This window comes from Mesoplodon mirus (genome assembly GCF_964341445.2).
Source record: "Mesoplodon mirus genome assembly, chromosome: 7".
Lineage (NCBI taxonomy): Eukaryota > Metazoa > Chordata > Mammalia > Artiodactyla > Ziphiidae > Mesoplodon > Mesoplodon mirus.
The window spans coordinates 140,147,549-140,167,446 of record NC_138983.1 but is presented as its reverse complement, the minus strand read 5'-3'; the positions used below and the strand labels follow the sequence as shown (position 1 = coordinate 140,167,446).

At 58.0% G+C, this 19,898-nt stretch overlaps 1 protein-coding gene across 3 annotated transcripts in view; it reads left to right on the top strand.

Annotated features, from left to right (window-relative positions):
• The window catches only part of IGSF9B (immunoglobulin superfamily member 9B), a gene marked incomplete at both ends in the record, with an annotated part of 41,472 nt that extends 22,062 nt beyond the window's left edge, over positions 1–19,410 (top strand). For 2 of the 3 annotated variants that reach the window (XM_082629733.1, XM_082629732.1), the window contains 8 exons: positions 1,992–2,167; positions 3,392–3,618; positions 4,341–4,425; positions 6,229–6,390; positions 6,649–6,694; positions 7,256–8,905; positions 16,153–16,274; positions 19,202–19,410. In XM_082629733.1, coding sequence (XP_082485859.1) covers positions 1,992–2,167; positions 3,392–3,618; positions 4,341–4,425; positions 6,229–6,390; positions 6,649–6,694; positions 7,256–8,905; positions 16,153–16,274; positions 19,202–19,410 — 2,677 coding nt within the window. Of the gene's footprint in view, positions 1–1,991; positions 2,168–3,391; positions 3,619–4,340; positions 4,426–6,228; positions 6,391–6,648; positions 6,695–7,255; positions 8,906–16,152; positions 16,275–19,201 lie in introns of those variants that run through there. The other variant, XM_082629734.1, reaches the window with a different exon arrangement.
• Positions 19,411–19,898: the final 488 nt, after the last annotated feature.

The following is a 19,898-nucleotide window of genomic DNA, read 5'->3' as shown; positions in this document are numbered from 1 at the left end:
TCAGGGGGCAGGTTATGAGAAGGGTGTGGCTCTCCACCTGCCCTACCTCCCTCCGGACGGTGGGGTGTGTTGCCCGGTGACCAGGCTCCAGGGGGTGGGGTGTCTGGGATGACGACGGGGCTGGGGCCTGGATGGTCCGTCCCCCTGTGCTGCGCGTCCCCAGCTGACCTCGCGGCCCCTCCCTGTCCTTGGCTCGCTCCTCCAGCTTGCTCTGTTCTCTGGAGCCCAGAAGAGACTCCTGATGTTCAAGGGCATCATAAGACAGCCAGCCACAGCACAGATCTGACTTTTACTCTGGCCCTGCACCAGTGGTTCCAGAAACCAGTGTGAAGTGGCGCTCACCTTCCTGGCCTTTTCTGCACATGTGCATTTTCTCTCTAGGACTGTGTGTCTGTCGTCTTTGTACCTGGTTATACATTCACTTAGTGAAGTGCAGAGATTTGAGATCTTTCCCAAACCTCGGGGTACACAGACATCTTAATGCATGAAGCAGGCTGAAGACAAGAGGTGTAGAAAAACTGGGAAGAGAGGCCTCGGCTGAGGTCCACCCCTCCCCTCAGGATTTTCTCTCTCCACATCCCTATCCTGAGCCAAGCACTGGCCACCTGCATCATGGGTGACATCCTCGAGTGGGGAGGGTGAGCCCTCACCTCCTCCTTTCCAGACCTGTCTCATCTGGGTGTGTAGCCCCAGCCAGGCTCACCAGGTCGGGGCGGGGTGGGGGGGCGGGAGGAGGAAGCATAGTCGGGGGCGCCTGGAGATTGAGGGAGAGTCCTCTGTGTACTTCTCAGCAGCAGGGAGTAAGAGGGACCTGGCCTGCTTCCCAGACTCTGATTACCTAGGCGTTCGGAGCTCTGGATGCCAACTGGACCTAGGTGGTGAGCTTGGGGGGCTTGGAGTTGAAATGGAGCCCCCTCCCATCCCCACCTGTTCCCCAGGGCAGGCGGGACGCTGCCAGGCGGCTGCGTGGCCAGGGCAGGGCGCGTGGCCGCCTTTGGGGAGGCCCGAGCTGAAGGTCTGGGCATGGACTGGTTCCCCCGCTGCCTGGGCTCTGCTTCGCTTTGTCACTCTGCTGCCTGCTGTGGTGCCGGCGGGGGAAGGGCGGTCACGGGGCTGGGGAGGCCTCCTTCCCGCGCTGGTTTCTCTTTGCTGTGCTTCCGGCTGCCTCTGCTCTGATTCCTGGGCAGAGGCTTGAGCTGTGAGCCATGAGCCCTTGGCCTGCAGGGGCCTGGCCTCCGCGGGGGTCCTCAGGCTGCTGAGGGATTGTGCGGCCAATCCCAAGGGACGATGTGTCCTCCCCTTGGGGGTGCCGGGCACTGTGCCTGGGTGCTGGCTTCATGGCTGGCAGGGAGTCAAATGGGCTGCAGAGCAAGGGTCGACCCTCACCCCCGGTTCCAGTGTTCTGTAGCCACAGCGCGGCCTGCCTTGGTGACTTCTAACCCAGAAAGCCTTAGGGGTGGGTCCTGGTCCCCATCGTGGGGAAGCACTGGGCATTTTTGTCCTGTGCCCAGCTCCTCCTCAGTGACTCAAGCCTGCTTGGACAGATGGAGCCCTCGGGGTCACGCAGGTCCCGTTTGGCTGTCCCCGGGAGGCCGGGTGGCCAAGGGCACCCAGCCTCCCCCTGGTCCTGCTCATTCCCACTTTCCCACTTTGGTACCTGCCTTGTCCCCAGTGTCCTCACTCCCAGGGCTGTGCCACTCTTAGGGCTCTGGCCAGGGTGAGATTCTCCCAGAATGCAATTGGTAATTTGACCAGTATCTCGAGCGTCAGTTGCCAAGGGTCCCTTTTCAGAGAATAGGCACCAGTAGTGGCTGGGGACCTGGCTTCATGGGGACCGGCACCAGCCACAGCTGGGGGGTCGTGACCTGCTCCTGACCTCTAACCTGGGGAGGCTGGGGCAGCGCCCCCAACTCCAGCACCTGTGTGCCCTCTCGAGTCTCCAGTGTAACCCACCCCACGCCCTTGTCCCCGATCCCCTCTCTCTCGGGCAGGATGAAGCGGGCACAGTTTGGGCCCCATGACTGGCTGTCCCTGCCTGTGCCTCCGGGACCCAGCTGGCTGCTGGTGGATGCCCTGGAGCCCGAGACAGCGTACCAGTTCAGTGTCCTGGCCCAGAACAAGCTGGGCACCAGCGCCTTCAGTGAGGTGGTCACTGTGAACACTTTAGGTGAGGCCGGGCCGGGGTGCTCCTGGAGGAGCTGGGATGGAGAGCAGACATTTCCTGCCCGCTGTGTGCGGGCGCCTTGCTAAGTGCCTGACAAGACCAACACTGACCTCCCAGTGAGGGTCTGTCCTACCGTCCCGCGGGGTTTGTCCGAGCCAGGGTGCCTCGTGCCCCGTCTGAGCACTGTGGGCTGCCCTGACGTGTCCTCGGACGGATGGAAGAGCTTCAGTTCCATCGATCCTCGCTGGCCCCGTGTTTGCATCTTTCTGTGCCTCCCGGCAGGGTGGGGGTCCTTCCTCCTCCTTTTGCACTCCCGCTGCTCCCTTCCTCTGGCCCCCGGCCTCATCTGGTGGCAGGCGTAGGGTTGCCTCTTCCTCCCTGACTCAGCGGCTCACCCCGCCCTCCTGCTGTTGCATTTGGCCCCTGTCTGTGGCCAGAGAGGTCGGCTGTGACCAGGCAGCCCCACGCCAGCCTTGTCCCACATCCTTTCTTGCCGTGGCTCACCCCGCCCCGAAGCCCTGTGCCCTGGGGCCTGTTTTTCCACCTGGGCCAGAGGGGAACGGATGGAGTGAGCAGTGCTAGGGAAGATGTTCCTCCTTCCTTGGAAGAGAATGAAAGATACGTTTTGTAGTATCTTTTTTTCATTTTTAAGATATATTTGATGTGGACCATTTTTAAAGTCTTTGTTGAATTTGTTACACTGTTGCTTCTGTTTTTTATATTTTGGTTTTTTGGCCCCGAGGTGTGTGGGATCTTAGCTCCCTGACCAGGGATTGAACCCACACCCCCTGCATTGAGGTGTGTGGGATCTTAGCTCCCTGACCAGGGATCGAACGCACACCCCCTGCATTGGAAGGTGAAGTCTTCACCACTGGACTGCCAGGGAAGTCCCTATAGTATCTTTTCAAAGATACTGTCTTATTCAAAAGATAATTACACTTCCTTCTTCCCTGAAGTTCCTGACTCTTTTCCTTTCACGGGACCTGACGCCCTTGTGTGTGTCGTTAGAAGTGCTCTGGAAATGGAATCAGGAGGCTCGGGCCCACCCGCCCTGCCCCCTTCCCTTGGGTCAGGAGGGCTCTTCATGGGACACGTGTCCTGAATTGATGCCTGCACCCTGGGGGTGTGGCCCTCATCGCCCTGGGGTCACTGCCCCTACAGGGACGTGTGGGTAGAGGGGTTGCAGCGGCCTCGGCACCCCCGCCATCACCCCTCCCTCCCCCGCAGCATTCCCTGTCACAACTCCAGAACCCCTGGTGCTGGTTACCCCACCGAGGTGCCTCACAGCCAACCGGACCCAGCAGGGTGTGCTCCTGTCCTGGCTCCCACCTGCCAACCACAGCTTCCCCATCGACCGCTACGTCCTGGAGTTCCGTGTCGGAGAGCGCTGGGAGACGCTGGATGACGCCATACCTGGCACTGACGGGGACTTCTTCGCCAGGGACCTGTCCCAGGTGAGGTGCCTAGCATTTTCCCTGCTGCTTTTCTCAATTCCGGAAGTGACGTGACTCTTCCTAGAATCACTGGAAGCTTTGAGTGACCCAGCTCAGGTGTGTGTGTGCCGCTGCGTACCGTCCCACACCTGCACTCCTGTGCTCCCAGGTCTCCTGCCAGGGTTTGGGATCCTCAGATCACTTCAGCTGAGGTCCGCAGGTTCAGGGCCTGCCCTGTGGCCGCGGGGAGTGCTGTTCCCACTTGAGGGGTCTCCAGGTGCCGACACGAGCCAGGGTGGGCTGGGGGCCCAGCTCCCTGCTGGAGTCTGACGTGGGCAGAGGCTTCCCAGAAGGGCTGTCTTCCACTTGCCCAGAGGAGGGTCCCTCCTTTAACAATTCCGAGCCCCTGGAGGAGATGACGGTCCTTTTTTTCCAGCTGACTCCCCTTAAACCGGGATGTCTCTTTAGTCGGAGAGGCAGCAGCTAATTTCTCAGATGCCCACCACCCCACCCGTCTTCCCTCTCCCTTCCCTGCACTCCTGAGAGCCCGTGTGGCATCTCTGCCCAACTCTGCTTTCAATGACCTCACATTGGTAGCTTGAAATCGGCCACGGTGGGAGTATTTATCCCATGGAAATCGGCAGATACTCCGAGTCGCAGAGCTGGGGTGGGGGGAGGATGGGCGGCTGTTGCAGGTCCGGGTCGCTTGGCTGACGGACGGGGTTTCCTCCCTGGGGCTGTAGGACACGTGGTACGAGTTCCGGGTCCTGGCTGTCATGCAGGATCTGATCAGCGAGCCCAGCAACATCGCCGGCGTCTCCAGCACAGGTACTTGGGGGGAGGGGCGGCGTCTGTGGAACAGCTCTTATGGGAAGAGGCTGAGCTGGAAGTAGAGCGAGAGCGCCAGCTGAAGCCTGCCAGGTGGGTAGGATTTCTCCATCTAAAGAGCTGCGTTCATGGCCGTTTCTATAAGGTAACCACAGAGAGAAATCCAGTTAAGGCTCTTGTTAGAATAGTCAAAAAGGACTTAAGCCCTTTTGCTGTAACATTTCTGTTCCTCCGGTGTCATCCTCTTGTGGGGCGGGGGGCGAATTGGAGCGAAGAGACAGAAACAGGTCAGCAGTACTGACGCCTCTCGTTAAGACGGCTTCATAATTAGGGTGTTTCATTTGGAAAATTGCTGTTTGGTGTTGTTTTCCTCCATTCCTTCCTCTCCGTAGATACTTTCAGGCTAAATAAAGCCAACTCCCCAGCATTTTCTCCATTTCTCTTTCTTTCTCTTGGCTCTGGTCCCATTTCTACACATCTTTCTCCAGCTACACTGCCTCACATGGAGCAGGTCCCTCCCCCAGAAGTGGTTCCCTTGGTTTGGAAAGAGGTTTTTGCTTAGTGATCCAGCAGTGGCTCACGTCCTCGGGCAGCGCTTGCAGAGCCCCTCGGAGCCAGTGGGCAAGAGCTGGGCCAAGAAGCTCATGCTCGGGCCTGGTAGAGATATGGGGGCAGCGGGGAGGGCAGGGGGTGGGCGGGTGAGAAGGCCCGGGGTGGGGGGAGCGGCTGTGGCTTCTGTCGCGTGTACTAGGCACCGTGGGCTGTTGTTCTCTACACGGAGGTGCCTGCTGTAGCAGCAGAGACGAGCGTACTTCTGTCTTGGCTTCCCTCCAGGGAAGAGAGCTGCAGCCAAGCTAGAAGAGAGGACTTGAGGGTTTGGGGGTGCCTCTCGTGAACTGTTCTGCATTCGGTGGCTTTATGTCTCGTTCCCGGCAGTCGGGAGGTTCCTGTGGTAAACAAGGATGCAGCTCCCTCAGCATTCCCTGTCTTGAAGCCTCCCACTTCCAAAGGCTGAGCCTTCATTTTCTACTCAACCAGTCAGCGTGATCTGGATTGTTTAATCCCTTGCTGTCATCGACATGGCAATGGATTCTGGCCAAATGTATCAAGACATATAGGCTTCCCCTTCGATGAGCCTGTAGAGCAGCACTTACTAACACAACTGTCGGGTGACATGTAACGCAGTGGACTGGTCCAGTCTTGGCTGTCACTCTGAGCTCTGCGCACCTGGGCGCCAAGTGAGGCTCACTTCTGCCTGTAGAACAAGGATGTTGTTTGATGCCCCTATCCGTGCCAGCACGTGCCTGTGGTGACCAGGACGTGCTGACCCCCTGCAGAAGTTGCCTGCCTGCACTGTGATGGTTAGAAAGGGGCACCTGCGTTCTGGAGCAACAGCCCTGTTGCTGTTGCAGAGTTTCACCCTCTGGACCCTGGTCCTATAGGGAGGCTGGTGGGAGTCACGATGCCCTATGTGACGCTTAGGCCCCTGCAGTGTCCAGTCAGCTAGTCACGGGTTCCGTGTAGAGCGTGCTGGTAGGTGAGGGTGGCTGGTAAGGTCCTGGGCCAGCGCAGACCATCACAGAGCTGGCGTCCCACAGGGAAGAGATAACAGATGGGGTTTCCTCTCCACATGCAAGGTAGCGATTCCTCGGTTCTGTAAACGCCCTCTTCTCCGTCTCCCCGCCACGCCACCTCTTCATTTTTAGGGCGGAGCCTTAGTGATGTCTGTCCTACACAGGTGGGGAACCACCTGGGGCCCTGGGGAGGGAGGGTCTAACCCGTGCTCTCCCCCTATCCCCCCAGACATCTTCCCGCAGCCGGACCTGACCGACGAAGGCCTGGCTCGGCCGGTACTGGCTGGAATCGTGGCCACCATATGCTTCCTGGCTGCGGCCATCCTGTTCAGCACCCTGGCCGCCTGCTTTGTCAACAGGCAGCGCAAGCGGAAGCTCAAGCGCAAGAAAGGTAGGTGTCGCCTTGAAAACTGGCAAACTGGGACCTCGTGGGCAGAGCTGCTGATGGGACTTGCTTTGATGGTGGGAGAGTCGGCTGGGACCGAAACGAGGGTGGAGGCAGACCCGGTGGGGGCACGTGATCCTGGACCCAGACGTGCCAGATGCTAGGGTGCTGCTTCCCTGCGGGGCTTTGCCCTGGACCCTGCTGACAGCTGGGGAGGGCTGTGTGGCGTCAGGCCTCAGCGGGCTCCCCTCTTTCTCCCTCCAGACCCTCCACTCTCCATCACGCACTGCAGGAAGAGCCTGGAGTCTCCGTAAGTGGTCTAGCCCCAGAGAGACAGGGTACGGCCATCTGGGGTGGAGGGTGGAGGGCTCGCTCCGTCCCATGACAGTGTTCCTAAGCTGTTTTCCCTTAATTGATCTGCATGGTAATTTTAAGTTGTCCGCACTAACAGGGGGAGCAGTAGTGTAGATGACCCAAAATAGTAGATGAGCTGTTTATTTCTTTGAGTTTTTTCCACTCTAACAGTTGTGTCTTCTCAATATGCCTTGCCTAAGTTACTCTTAAAATGAGCTTGCGTTCCTTGAGCAACCTGGGAGTGAAGTTGCAGGTGTGAATGCAGAGAGGTAGCAAACATAGGAGCAGGCAGAACAAACGTGGAAACGAGGTGTCCATTTGGAAAGTGGACAGTGCACGCCTGGACAGTTGAGAGTTGAGAGTCGCCCAGAGTATTTCACGCCAGCACACGCCACCCGCCAGCATTCCTCCTCCTCACTAGCGTCCTCCTAGGCGCGTGTGGTACTTTGCAGGGAGAACGGAAGGCAGTAGTGTCCTCTGAGCTTCCTCACGCCTGCTGCTCTCTCCCTGTCCCCAGCTTGTCCTCCGGCAAGGTCAGCCCCGAGAGCATCCGCACACTCCGCGCCCCGTCCGAGTCCTCCGACGACCAGGGCCAGCCGGCGGCCAAGAGGATGCTGAGCCCCGTGCGGGAGAAGGAGCTGTCTTTGTACAAGAAGACCAAGAGGGCCATCAGCAGCAAGAAGTACAGCGTGGCCAAGGCGGAGGCTGAGGCGGAGGCCACCACGCCCATCGAGCTCATCAGCAGGGGCCCCGACGGCCGCTTTGTGATGGACCCCTCTGAGGTGGAGCCCTCTGCGAAGGCTCGGCGCATCGAGGGCTTCCCCTTTGCGGAGGAGACCGACATGTACCCTGAGTTCCGCCAGTCGGACGAGGAGAATGAAGACCCGCTGGTGCCTGCGTCTGTGGCCGCCCTCAAGTCCCAGCTGACCCCTCTGTCATCCAGCCAGGAGTCCTACCTGCCACCACCAGCATACAGCCCTCGGTTCCAGCCCCGCAGCCTGGAGGGCCCCGGCGGCCTGGAGGGCCGGCTCCAGGCCACTGGCCAAGCCAGGCCGCCCGCCCCCCGGCCCTTCCACCACAGCCAGTATTACGGGTACCTCAGCAGCAGCAGCCCTGGGGAGGTGGAGCCGCCGCCCTTCTACATGCCGGAGGTGGGCAGCCCCCTGAGCTCTGTCATGTCCTCGCCACCGCTGCACGCCGAGGGGCCTTTCGGCCACCCCGCCATCCCCGAGGAGAACGGAGAGAACGCTTCCAACAGCACGCTGCCCTTGACTCAGACGCCCACCGGCGGGCGCTCCCCAGAGCCCTGGGGCCGGCCGGAGTTCCCCTTTGGAGGACTGGAGACCCCGGCCGTGGTGTTCCCCCACCAGCTGCACCCGTGTGATGTGGCTGAGAGTCTGCAGCCTGCGGCCGGCCTCCCCCGAGGACTGCCGCCCGCCTCCCTGCAGGTGCCCGCAGCCTACCCGGGCATCCTGTCTTTGGAGGCGCCCAAGGGCTGGGCTGGCAAGGCGCCGGGCAGAGGCCCTGCCCCAGTGCCCCCCGCCGCCAAGTGGCAGGACAGGCCTGTGCAACCTCTGGTGAGCCAAGGGCAGCTGAGACACACCAGCCAAGGCATGGGCATACCCGTGTTGCCTTACCCCGAGCCGGCCGAGCCGGGGGCGCACGGCGGCCCCAGCGCGCTGGGCCTGGACACCCCGTGGTACGAGCCTCAGCCCCGGCCGCGGCCCAGCCCCCGGCAGGCCAGGCGCGCCGAGCCCAGTTTACATCAAGTGGTGCTACAGCCCTCCCGGCTCTCGCCTCTGACCCAGAGCCCCCTCGGCTCGCGCACCAGCTCCCCCGAGCTCGCCGCGCGGGCCCGGCCACGCCCCGGCCTCCTGCAGCCCGCCGAGGTGTCAGAGACCGCCCTGCAGCCGCCGGCTGTCGTCAGCTTCTCGCGCAAGTCCACACCGTCCACGGGCTCCCCGTCCCAGAGCAGCCGCAGCGGCAGCCCCAGCTACCAGCCCACCGTGGGTTTCACCACTCTGGCCACGGGCTACCCCTCCCCTCCGCCGGGCCCCGCGGGGCCTGTGGACCACTTGGATGTGTTTGGACAGACGCCTTCCCCTCGGAGGGTGGGGGAGGAGCTGCTCAGACCGGAGCCCCCTCCGCCACCGTTACCTACTGCAGGGTGAGTGTGAGCCGTCTCTCCTGCCCACCGCCGCCTGGTCATCTTCCTCCCCCTTCCTCCCCTGCCCTCGCCCTTCCATCCACCGACTGACAGGGCTTGTCGGGACACGCTGCAGCATCCCTTCGGGAGAGGAGCGCTGGTCTTGGCAGCGGCAGGGAGTGTCACTGGGGTGGGGGTGTGGCTTACCTGCCCAGGTACCCTGCCAGGGGCATGAGGGATCTTCCCCACCCAGCCCAGAGCTCTCAGGAGGCCATCTGGGGGCCGGGGGAGAGGACGTGGCCAGGGGGTGTGTGGTGTGTCCCCATGAGTAGTCCCCCGGGGCCTTCTGGAGTGGAGAGCCCACCACGTCCCCGTGAGCCTGGCTTCGGGTGGTTCCAGGGTTGGCCCAGAGACCTTGTATCCAGCCTTCTTTTCTTCCTCGGCCTCTCCTCCTCGAAAGCAGGACCCTGGAGCCTGACTTCCCTGGACCACCAGGCTCCCGTCCCCAACCTCCTGCCCTTAGCAGCCTAGTGAGTGCCGCCTCCCGCCCCCACCTGGCCCCCCAGCCTCCCTGGAGGCTGCGTCCTGGAGGCTGGGAGCAAAATCTCAGGCCTCTGAACCGTGTGCCCGAGCCACACGCCCCACCCCAACCTGTGTGCCTCGCAGGGAGCTGCAGACAGACAGACAGACAAGCCCCTGCGATCAGCCGGCCTGGGGGAGCCCACTGTAAACTGTAGCAGCTGGTGTGCCAGGTACCAGTCAGCCTGGACGCCTGCCCGTGTTCTCTCTCTCTGGTCTCTCTTTTGCTCTCCTCCCTCCTCCTCCCACTACTTCCTCCCCAAGTCCGTCCTTCTGTCCGTCTCTCTTCCTTCTCCATCTTCTTTGGGTTGGCCCGACTTGCTGGGAAGAGCCTGCACCGTCCGTAGTCCCCCATCCCTCCTGCGCCCCGCCCCGGTTCCGTCCTTTGGTCTCTTCTTGATGTGGCCGCCTGTGCAGGGGAGCAGGGTCCAGAGGAGGCTGGCCTGGTGGTAGGCAGACGGGAGGAGGTCGAGAGGAGGGAGCCCAGCGCCCTTCCCTTGCCCCCTTCCCTCCCCCCGACCCTGGTACCTGGAAGCACAAGCCTCACCTCCCACCCCGGCTCAGGTGGGGAGCAGCTCGGGAGGCGGAGGAGAGCTGCGTGCTGTCTGTGCAGGAGATGCGGGGGGCCGTGCCCTGTCGTCTGTGCTTTGTGCAGCCTCATCTGCTTCGTCCCATCGTGCCGTCTGGGTCTCTGTCTCTCTCCTTACTGCTCCTCACCCCATTCTCTGGCCTCGCTTGTCGGTTCTCTGGTCCCCATGCTCCTCCCCTTCCCTCTGGGTGTGCGTGGGTGGTTCCCCCGCACCCATGTTGATAACCGCTTTGTTTCTGATTGATCTCAGCTATCTGGGCAGTGTTGTCGAGACAAGCCTCTCTTCAGCTCAATAGGTAAGGGAGCTCCGGCTGGGTGGGTGGGCAGGGGGCGGACCAGCGGACGGGCTTCCGCAGGGCCAGCGCTTCCTCCACAGGGGGATCCAGACCACAGCCCCCACCCCTCTGTGGGGCGGCAGCCTCCACTGCGATGGCCCGTGGCTTCTGGGTCCCCACGCCCTGCTGCTGCCACAGCTGCCGGGCCTCGCTCGCACGGCCTCGCTGCAGCTTCTGAGCCCCTCCCAGAGCCTCCCTGCAGTTTTTGCACTCAGACACCTCGCCATCCTGCTGCCCAGAGCTTCCCACAGAAGCCCTTGGGGCCCTGCATGCACCCTCGGGGGCCTAGAATGCCTACGAGCGCTTTGCACCTCTGCACCTTGGAAACCTGGCTGGGCACGTGGTGTCTCGGAGCACCGGCCCCTTTCTGCCCGGTTTCCCCAGTAGTAGGCATAGAGGCCCCCTTCCTCCCTAAGCCCCCCGGGTGCAGAGCCTCCCCTGGGGTGGCCCCTCCCTCACTGTCCTCTTGGGATCCTGCTGATGATCGGTCCTCCCAGGAGCACGGGGTTGGGCTATGGCCCTGCTCCTTTCCTCACCAGCCGGGTCTTTCTCAGGACCAGGCCACCTGTCGTCCTCTGAGGGCAGGGACGGGGAGAGGTCACCACTCCTGAGCCTGCTCTGCAGCCTGCTGGCTGTCACAGGACTGAGGCGTGGACCTCGCCCGCGGGCTCACGTTGCTCTCAAGGCCCCTGCAGTAGCCACTCCTGATGTCCCTGGGCCACAGCTCCGGGAAGGGGTCTTGGAGGAGCTCTGCCGGAGGAGAGGACAGGCCCCCGGGCAGAAGGCAGCTCTGCTGTCCATGTGGGCGACTCCTCTTCCAGGTGGAGGTCTCAGGAACTTGACAGCAGAGGGGTGCCAAGTCTCTTTGAGAGGTTTCTGTGGTCCCGAGGCCTGCTCAGTCTCATGGCAGCTGACAAGATCTTCCTTTTGCCGTGGACGCCAGTCCCATGCTTGTGGCCACAAGCAAATGCAGGCACCAGGCACTCAGATGGGAGAGGGAGCCTCCTCTGGGCGCTTCTGGCTTCCCGGGTTGAAGGCTCTGCATCCCTTCCCCACCTGGAGACGGCAGGAGGGCTAACGGTCCTAACTCAGGACCATCAGTCTCCTCTGGTCGTAAGGATGGCCTCCCGTAAACAGGACGGCCGTGCCATCTCCTCGTGATCTGCAGCCATGAGAGTGTCCGCAGCCAGAGGTCGTGGGATTGTGTGAGGCTGGCCGGGTGCCACGCCGCAGCCATGAGCTTGGGGAGACCAGGGACAGCGTAGTTAGGAGCGGCCAACGGGGTGATAGTGATGGGACCGCCCTCCACCTTCCTGCTCTCCTCCCTGCCCCCAGTTGTGACCCCCCTGCTGCCCCCAGAGAAGTGATGACTCCAGGCCCAGCTCTCACTCCAGTCCGGGAAAGTGCCTGGGCCCGGGCCCCGTTCTCGTTCGTGACTGCCTCCCCGGTGTCCCCACCTGCCAGACCCGGGGGCTGAGTGCCCTCTCACTGCTGTGGTAAAACCCAGAAACCAGGGGCGCAATGCGGGGTGGTTTCTGCCCGGCCCGGCCAGCTCCAGCCTTGGGGAGTCAGGCCCTCACCGTGCTGCCTGCCGAGAGCTCTGGGTGGAGGCCGCTGGGCCCTTGCAGGAGCCAGGCTCCTCCTCGGGCGCCGCCCTCACACTGCCTTTGCATGTGTCCCCGCTGGGTCTCGTTGGAGGTGGTGTGACTCGTCTCGTCCACGTGTGTCCTTGCTCTGTTCCCACTTCCTTCGCTCTCCCCTGTTCTGCTCCCGCACTCCCCGCCCCACCCCTCCTCCTCTCCCCTTTCCTCCTCCTCCCAGCTCCCTTCTCTACGTGTCCCTTTGTGGACGGGGCTCTCAGTTCCCTGTCTGACACCAGTAGCGGCCCTGTTCTTGCATCCCCTCTGATCCCCCTTCCTGTTCATACTGACCTTGGCCTCCACGAGGCAGGTGGGTTGGGAGCGTGCTGGGGCCCCTTGTACTAGGTGAACCTTGGGAAGGAGGTCCCGTTGGTAAAAGCGTCTCCCAAGTTCGGAGGCCACACACTTGGCCCACCAGAGGGGGGCTGTCTGTGGGTGCAGTGGTGGGCACTGATCTCCGGACTCCTGGCTGGCTGTGCTGTGACAGAGGGTGGGTTCACCCATGTCCTGGCTACACCGTGGATGTGAGTGGGTGTCCTTGGTCTCCACCCCAGTCCTGTAGTCAGAGATCAGAGTGTCCGCTCAGGAGAGGAAGGAAGTGCTCCTTCATCACTGCTCTGCCTGTCACCGGGCGCGGCAGCCCCTGGGGTAACGGCCAGCTCTTGGGGCAGGAGGGCAGGAAAAGTCTGGAGGATTTCGACTGTCCTGCCCTGTGGTTTGCCTTTTTGAACCTGGCTGTGTCTTTCTTCCACTGCTCTGGGTGAGCATAGAGATACACACTAAGGCCTCTGGGGCTATCTGGTTGTGGTTTGGATTTTGTATGGATTTTATAACAGGTGAGAGAGAGAAAAAGAGTGTTAAGGTCAATTTCAGGCTGTCTTTGGTAGGTGTGAACCACAGAGAAACACCTGTGGGACAGAGAACTGGGGTTCATGGGGAACATGCTCCAGAGAAGCCCCTGGGCTTTAATTTCAGGCCTTCACCTTCCAGTACTGCTCGTACTTTCTGGGGGATGGGGTCCACGTTTGCTGAATTCTTATGTGTTCTGGAAGAACTGGGGCTGACTGGAAAGAGAACTCCGGCCTCACCTCCCTGGAGGGCAGGCACCCCACTGGTCAGCCCTGGACTCCCTGCTGCCCCTGTTCCAGGGATGGGATGGAGCTGCTTCCCCCAGCCTCCTACGTCATCGGCGTCAGAAGTCCATTACCTGAAAGTTCCGTGGGGGGCTCGGCGTTGATAGGGGACATGGTCCCCCTTCCCCCTTCCCAGAGAAGGGAGGTGGTTTGATTCCAGTCTGCTGGGACACATTTCATGTGACCTTTCTACATAATTAGCTGAATATAAAGACCCATTTTGCCCCCTCCCCTGTACCTCCCGTCCTTCCAGACCCTTGCTTTTATTTTTTGCCTCCTGTACTGGGAGAGTGTTCCAGTGCCTTGGGGAGCCTTCTCCTGTCTGTCGTGCATCTGAGCCTGAGCACCAAGCCAAATGCGAAAACAGGCGGACAGCAGGTGTCTTGGAAGAGCTGGAGCTTGGCTGCTTCACAAGGGAAAATTGGCTTCCCCCACTCAGTGGATTGTTGCTGCTCCGGAATCATTGCCTGAGGGCATAACTTCAGCCAGCTTTTCCCCTCCCTGGTCTGTCTTCTCTGACTCTGCCACCGAAGCAGAGAATGTCAGTGACTGTGGCAGCGAGTGCGTGCAGGGCAGGCTGATTGCTCAGGTGCATGTGAAAGCAGTGTTTCCCTTCCATGTAGGTTCTGCACCTGTTTCCCTTAGGAAGAAGTTGGACACGCAGTTTATCTGATGTTGAGAGTCCTGGCTCTTATCCCATGATAACTGGATTATAAGACAGACTGCCTAACCTCTCTAACTTCAGTTTCTCCATCTGAAAAGTGGGGTCAGTACAGTATTTGCCTCTTAGGGATGTTGTAAGGGTTAAAGAAAATTATTGCAGGGAACATAGAGCAGCGCCTGGCGTGGTAAGTGGTAAGTAAATGCCGTATGATACAAGTGGTAATAGTAGTCATTTGTTGCTTGTAAGAATAATGTTGGCCCTGGTACTTACAGCTGGCTTGGAGAATCCCTAGGAGTTTTCGGGGGCACCCTGTACCCATTTCTCTCATGCCCAGAGGGTCACCCTGAATTGCGTTGTTTGCTTACTGGACCCTGAGTCCACTTGCTTGTCATGCGCCTCCTCAGACTGTACACCATTCATCTGTATGGCCTTTTGGAAGACTCTGGCCAGGACCGGGAGGCAGATGAACTGAGGTGTGGATTCATGTCTTTTTCCTTTTAGGCAGCACGAAGAAGCCTTAGTCCAGGATGAGCGGGGGGTGAGGACGTTGCATCAGCTCTGGGAAGTCCTGCTCCCTCGTGCCCTGGCCATCTCCAACCTTTGTCTGCCTCCCAAGTTTCCTTCCAACTGCTGCTGTGCAGGGTCTCCATGGGTCAGCTGTGGGGTTTGTGAAGGAGGAAGGAAGGGGGAGGTGGCAGTCAGGTCTTTGGGGTGAAGGCCCGGCCTCCAGTGGTGAGCTGGACTTCTCCTCTCTGAGACCGTGTGTGCGTGTAGCTGGGTTCTTAGTTCTGTGCTCTTAGGGGGCTGTTGAAAATGAACATGTCTCTGACCTGAACTTGGGAGGAGCTTCTCCTTGCTTTATCTACTAAAGGACGATGGAATGATGGCGTTCGTCAAAGAAGATGTAGGTTTGCTTCACTGTCAGTTAGTGCAAGAAACCCCAGGAACCAGAGGCTTATCCACAGTTAGTCTGTATGTTTTTCTTTCTCGTCCCTGCAGAGATATCTGATGTTGGGGGGATGCGGCTGTAGTCTTCCCACCCCTCTTTTTTTTTTTAAAAAACCTTAGATTGTTTGCTCACCACTGGGGACTTTTTTTCCCCTCACAGGTTTGGTTGTCTACTCCTTCCTGTCAGAATTTACCCACCACTGATTGTGAGGGCGATGGAAGAGGGAGGTGTGGGGATGGAGGGAGAGTGACTCGCCCCCATCCACCAGGGTCCTGGAGTGTCCCTGCTTCCCTGATGGCGTGCTGATGCCAGCACTGGAGGGAAAGAAAGGGCGACCTGTCTCCCTCTTCCCCCCTTACTCCTCAGGGTCCAAGTTTGGCTTACTTTGAGAAGAAATGGCATTGATCCATGTCTTCTAGATTTTTTTCTTTTATGACCCTTGAACAGTTCTCTCCAGTAAGTGCAGACTGTCACAGACAGTCCATCCTCTCAGCTCTCTTTGGGCCCCTTTGTCACCTGGGTAGCACAGGCTCCAGTTAAGTTGTTGCCTTTGTCCTAACCATGCAGTTGCTCTGTTAGGCAAATGGCTACACCCACTCGACAACCGGGGCAGAAAGAGACGCTGACGTAGGTGGTCTCTCCCATAACCTTGGTTTTTCTGTCGAATCTTAAAATATGGATCCACTGGATACCTGCTGCGGATGTCAAGGGCTTTGCAAGCCTGATTTGGACACTCTCACTGCCACAATCCACTCCCATCCTCTTCTGTTCTCTCACGTGACTGATGAAGAAGTCTGAGCCCAGTCTGCTGCTGAAATGTTGGTGGACGACAACTGTTAGTTGCTGTTGGCTGCCGGGGCTCTGCCTGAATCTTGGCGATGGAGGGGATGATGTCACTGGGCATTGGGTTCCCATGTGGCCCGGCCCTGTCTTTCCCGGAGGAGGACAGTCAGTGGGGTGGGGTTGTTCTTCCCCTCCTTTAATCTGCCCCTTTACTTTTCATTTCAAGGTCTTGACTGTGATGATCCATAAACTTCAGACATCAAAGCTGTTTCCTTCTCCAACTTCCTTGCCCCAGCTTGAGTGCCATGTGATGGGTTTGCCATTAAAGCCTGTCTCTCCCTTTCCTAGGTCATCCGATGGCTCTACAGATCGGTGTCCACCTGCAGCAGGCCTCCCACTGCTGGAGCTCTCCACTGGGGTTCTCTCTTCCAGGAGCAGCAGGAAGGCAGGTGTCACGGAGCCGTCATGGGCACCTGGGACTCCGTAGAGCTGGGCTCTTGTCTCCTCTGGGTCAGCTACTTGGCTTTCTTCCAGCTCCTCTTCCAAAGCTCTCTCGTCCGGGAGCTGACCTGTGCCTCTCCAATTGTCCCTTCCAGGACACATCCACCTGCTCCTGGGAATGCTGCTGTACCTGAGAGGCTGGAGGCTCTGAAATACCAACGGATAAAGAAGCCCAAAAAGTCATCCAAGGGCTCCTCGAAGTCAAAGAAACGATCCGGTAAATGTCGAGAAGCACCCTGTTCCTCTCTTCCCACTCTGACCTGCCACTATGGGCTTGTCTGGCTCAGGACCCCAGCCCTGGGTTCTCTGCACAATCGACTCCTCCAGCTTATCTCGTTCTTTGCTTCTCTTTAATACTAATTGTCAAGTAATACACAAATAGAATTTTCATATCAAAAAATGAGAAAAGTAAGGTTAAAAGTCTCAGATCATCCTCCCAGTTCTGTTTCATCCAACCTGGGAACCATCCTTCTTGGGGGTATGTGTGTTCAGAACCCTTCTGTGCATACGCCTTTAGAAAATACGTGGCATTGTTTTAGTGTATTTTTTTTTTTTTTTTTTTTGGCTGCGTTGGGTCTTTGTTGCTGTGTGCAGGCTTTCTCTAGTTGTGGCGAGCGGGGGCTACTCTTCGTTGCGGTGTGTGGGCTTCTCTTTGCGGTGGCTTCTCGTTGTGGAGCACGGGCTCTCTAGGCGTGCGGACTTCAATAGTTGTGGCGCACGGGCTTAGTAGTTGTGGCTCCTGGGCTCTTGAGCGCAGGCTTAGTAGTTGTGGCGAACAGGCTTAGTAGCTCCGCGGCATGTGGGATCTTCCCGGACCAGGGATCGAACCCATGTCCCCTGCGTTGGCAGGCGGATTCTCAACTACTGCACCACCAGGGATGTCCCCTGTATTTTTTAACAACATAAATAGTACTTTTCTTTCTCATTCTGTCATATGCCTTGGACATATCCCTATCTCCTTAAATATTTCCTCTTTATCATTTCAGGCCTCTGGTTGGACATGAAATTCTGGGGTCCTACTCAGTGTTAAGGGGTCACTGTGGCATGGACTCAGCCTCTGCAGGCTGGCCAGACTTTTCTCCATGAGATAGAGTGAAATTGCTGTATTTCATGAAAAGGACACCACTACTGAAATGTGTGGTGTTTATCCAGCAGCGATAGGTAACTTCTAATATAGTGCAAAAATAATTCAGCCCTTTTTCAGACTTAGAAAATTCCTTAATATTTATCACGTGCTCTCTTTTTACCAGTGGTTTTAGAAGTGCTGTGACAGGCCGTCCAAGAAGACCACTGCACAGCTTCCTTGCCAGTCTTTCTTATCTACCAGAGTGCAACCTTCTGCAGAGGCTGGGTTATGGAATAGTGATACACAGAGGCCCTTGAATCTTTGGGAGGCAGTGAGCACTTAGTTCTCACTTAGCCTTCAGGTGGTACTATTATCTTGTTAGTTTATAGGTTGGAATACTGAGGTGGAGAGAAAGAAAATGAATTTTTTAGGTTTTGAGAGAGAAATTAGAGCCCAAAGCTGAATTTTCAACACATTTAAGCCCATTTCAGGTTAAGACCCATCTACATACCTACCTACCTACCTATCATTTATGTATTCTGGTTTTTTTTTTTTTGCAAAAATTCCCATGAGGTGCCTGTATTCTCTGTTGTTCTGCTTGCAGTGGTCCTGTTCCCTGTCATACGTTGACAACTCGCAAATGCCCTCCGTCTTTAGCCCAGATCTTGTCCGTGAGCTCAAGTCTCATATGTTCAGGTGCCTGCTCCACATGCAGCTGGATGGCCTGTAAGCCTTTACCGTGTCCAAAATAGAGTTACTGATTATCCAGATGTGCTTCTCCTCGGTTCTTTCCCAGTTTCATAAAAGGCACTCCTACCTGCCCAGTTGCTCAGGGTACTTCATCCTTGACCCTCTTCCTTTCACGTCTTACATCCAGTCCATCTGGTAAGGTCTGTTGACTTAACTTTTAAAACACATCCTGAATCTGACCACTTTTTTCTGTCTCAAATGCTACAGCTAAGTTACGAGTCATTCCCATCTCTCACCTTGCCCAGAGCAGCGGCCTCCTCTCTGGCCCTCCTGCCTCCATCCTGGCTCCTGCAGTGTATTCAACACACAGCGACCAGAGTGATTTTTAGAAAGTCACGGGAGTGTGCACACACATACCCGCATGCACACGTACACACACACACTTCTGATTAAAACCCTCCAGACGCTTCCCCCTGCGATCAGAACAGACTTCTGCCTGCCTCACCGACTCTGCTCGCTCTGAGTTACCGTGATGGCCTTCCTTCGGTCAACAGGTCACGTTTGCTGTCAGCCTGGGGCTTTCACACTGAGGGAACTCTTCTCCCCTAGGTCTGTGGAAGGTTCCTAATTCAAGACTCGCCTTGGTGTTACTCCTTCAGAGTAGAAGCAGTGCCTCGTTCATTTGCCATCTAGTGATCCTATTTTATCTTTCTTGGTAGCACTTGCGGTATCTGACAGTTTTATATCTGTAGTTTTTAAGTCTTTATAGTTTGTCTCTTCCTCCCCATTGCCACATTGAAGTATAATCTTCTAGAATGCAAGGGCTTTACCTCTGTGTCCCCAGAAGGACCATAAGGCAGAGGGTGGCCCTGGCAGTCCAGGGTGGGCCAGACCTGACTCTAATGCGTATGGATAAAATCTGTGTGACGTCCGTCACTGCCTGGGGGGGCGGTGGGGGGAAAAGTGTGCTGAGTCCCAACCCCAGTACCGAGAACGATGCCTGGTACCCAGGAGGCACTAAAAGAGACATATGAATATTTCTTTAATATCGATAAATAGAAGAAATATTAGGTAAAAGGTACTGAATATATTCAATATTAAATACAAGATGTAAAAGAGATGTTGCTTGGCTAGATCTGTGAATCTGCAGGAAGTACAGCCACAGCCGTGCTGCTTCCTGGCTCTCACTAGGACAGCACTTGGGGCGGCCCCGGGCGCTGGCCCTTCATGGTTTCTCTGCTGCACATTCTGCACTTGGGTGATTCCGGCGTGTGACACGAGAGGCCGGGCACCATGCCCTGCAGAGGACGGCTGGGTGTGTGAGGCTGCCTTCTCCCTTTCACCACTGTCTTCTCTTTTCCTGTGTGTGTGCACCTGCTCCTCCCCAGATGGTTCTGCCTCCCAGGCTCAGAACCTTCCAAACTCTCAGGTCCTGTGGCCCGACGAAGCTGTCTGCCTCCGGAGGAAGAAGAGACATTCCCGGCCCGACCCCTTTGCCCGACTCTCAGACTTGTGCCACCGCCAGCTTCCGGAAGACCAGACAGCAATTCTCAGCAGCGTGGAGCATGATGACCCTGGCCACGCCACTTTGCTGTGATGCCACAACTTAAGTGTCCCCTGGGCAAGGATGCTGGCTGAGGGGCAAGGGTGGGCACGGGCGATGGGTGTGCGGGGCTTCATCCTATCCTGCCAGTGGAGGGGTGGCCTGGCCGTTAGTTTCCAGGGCTGCTCAGACCCTGGTTCTGCTTGTTCTCCCTCTGGCCTGAGCGGGTGTCTCCTCTGCATCCTGACCTGCTGGCCTCGTGTCCAGCAGAGAGGGCTGAGGGCAGACGGGCCGCTGTGGCTGTGTGTAGAGCTCGGGAAGTGAACTGGGGACGGGGAGAGAGATGCCTCCTCCCCCGCCTTCCCCTCTTCACTGGATGGATTTTTCCCACCTCCTCAAATATCTCTGGAGTGCAAAAGAGGAAGCAATGGCTCTCACTGCTATCTGCTTCTGTTCAGTTTCTCAAGTCCTGAAAGAGGGCTGGACTTCCTGCCATCTTCCAGACTCTACATATATATAGATATAGATGCAAATGCGTATGT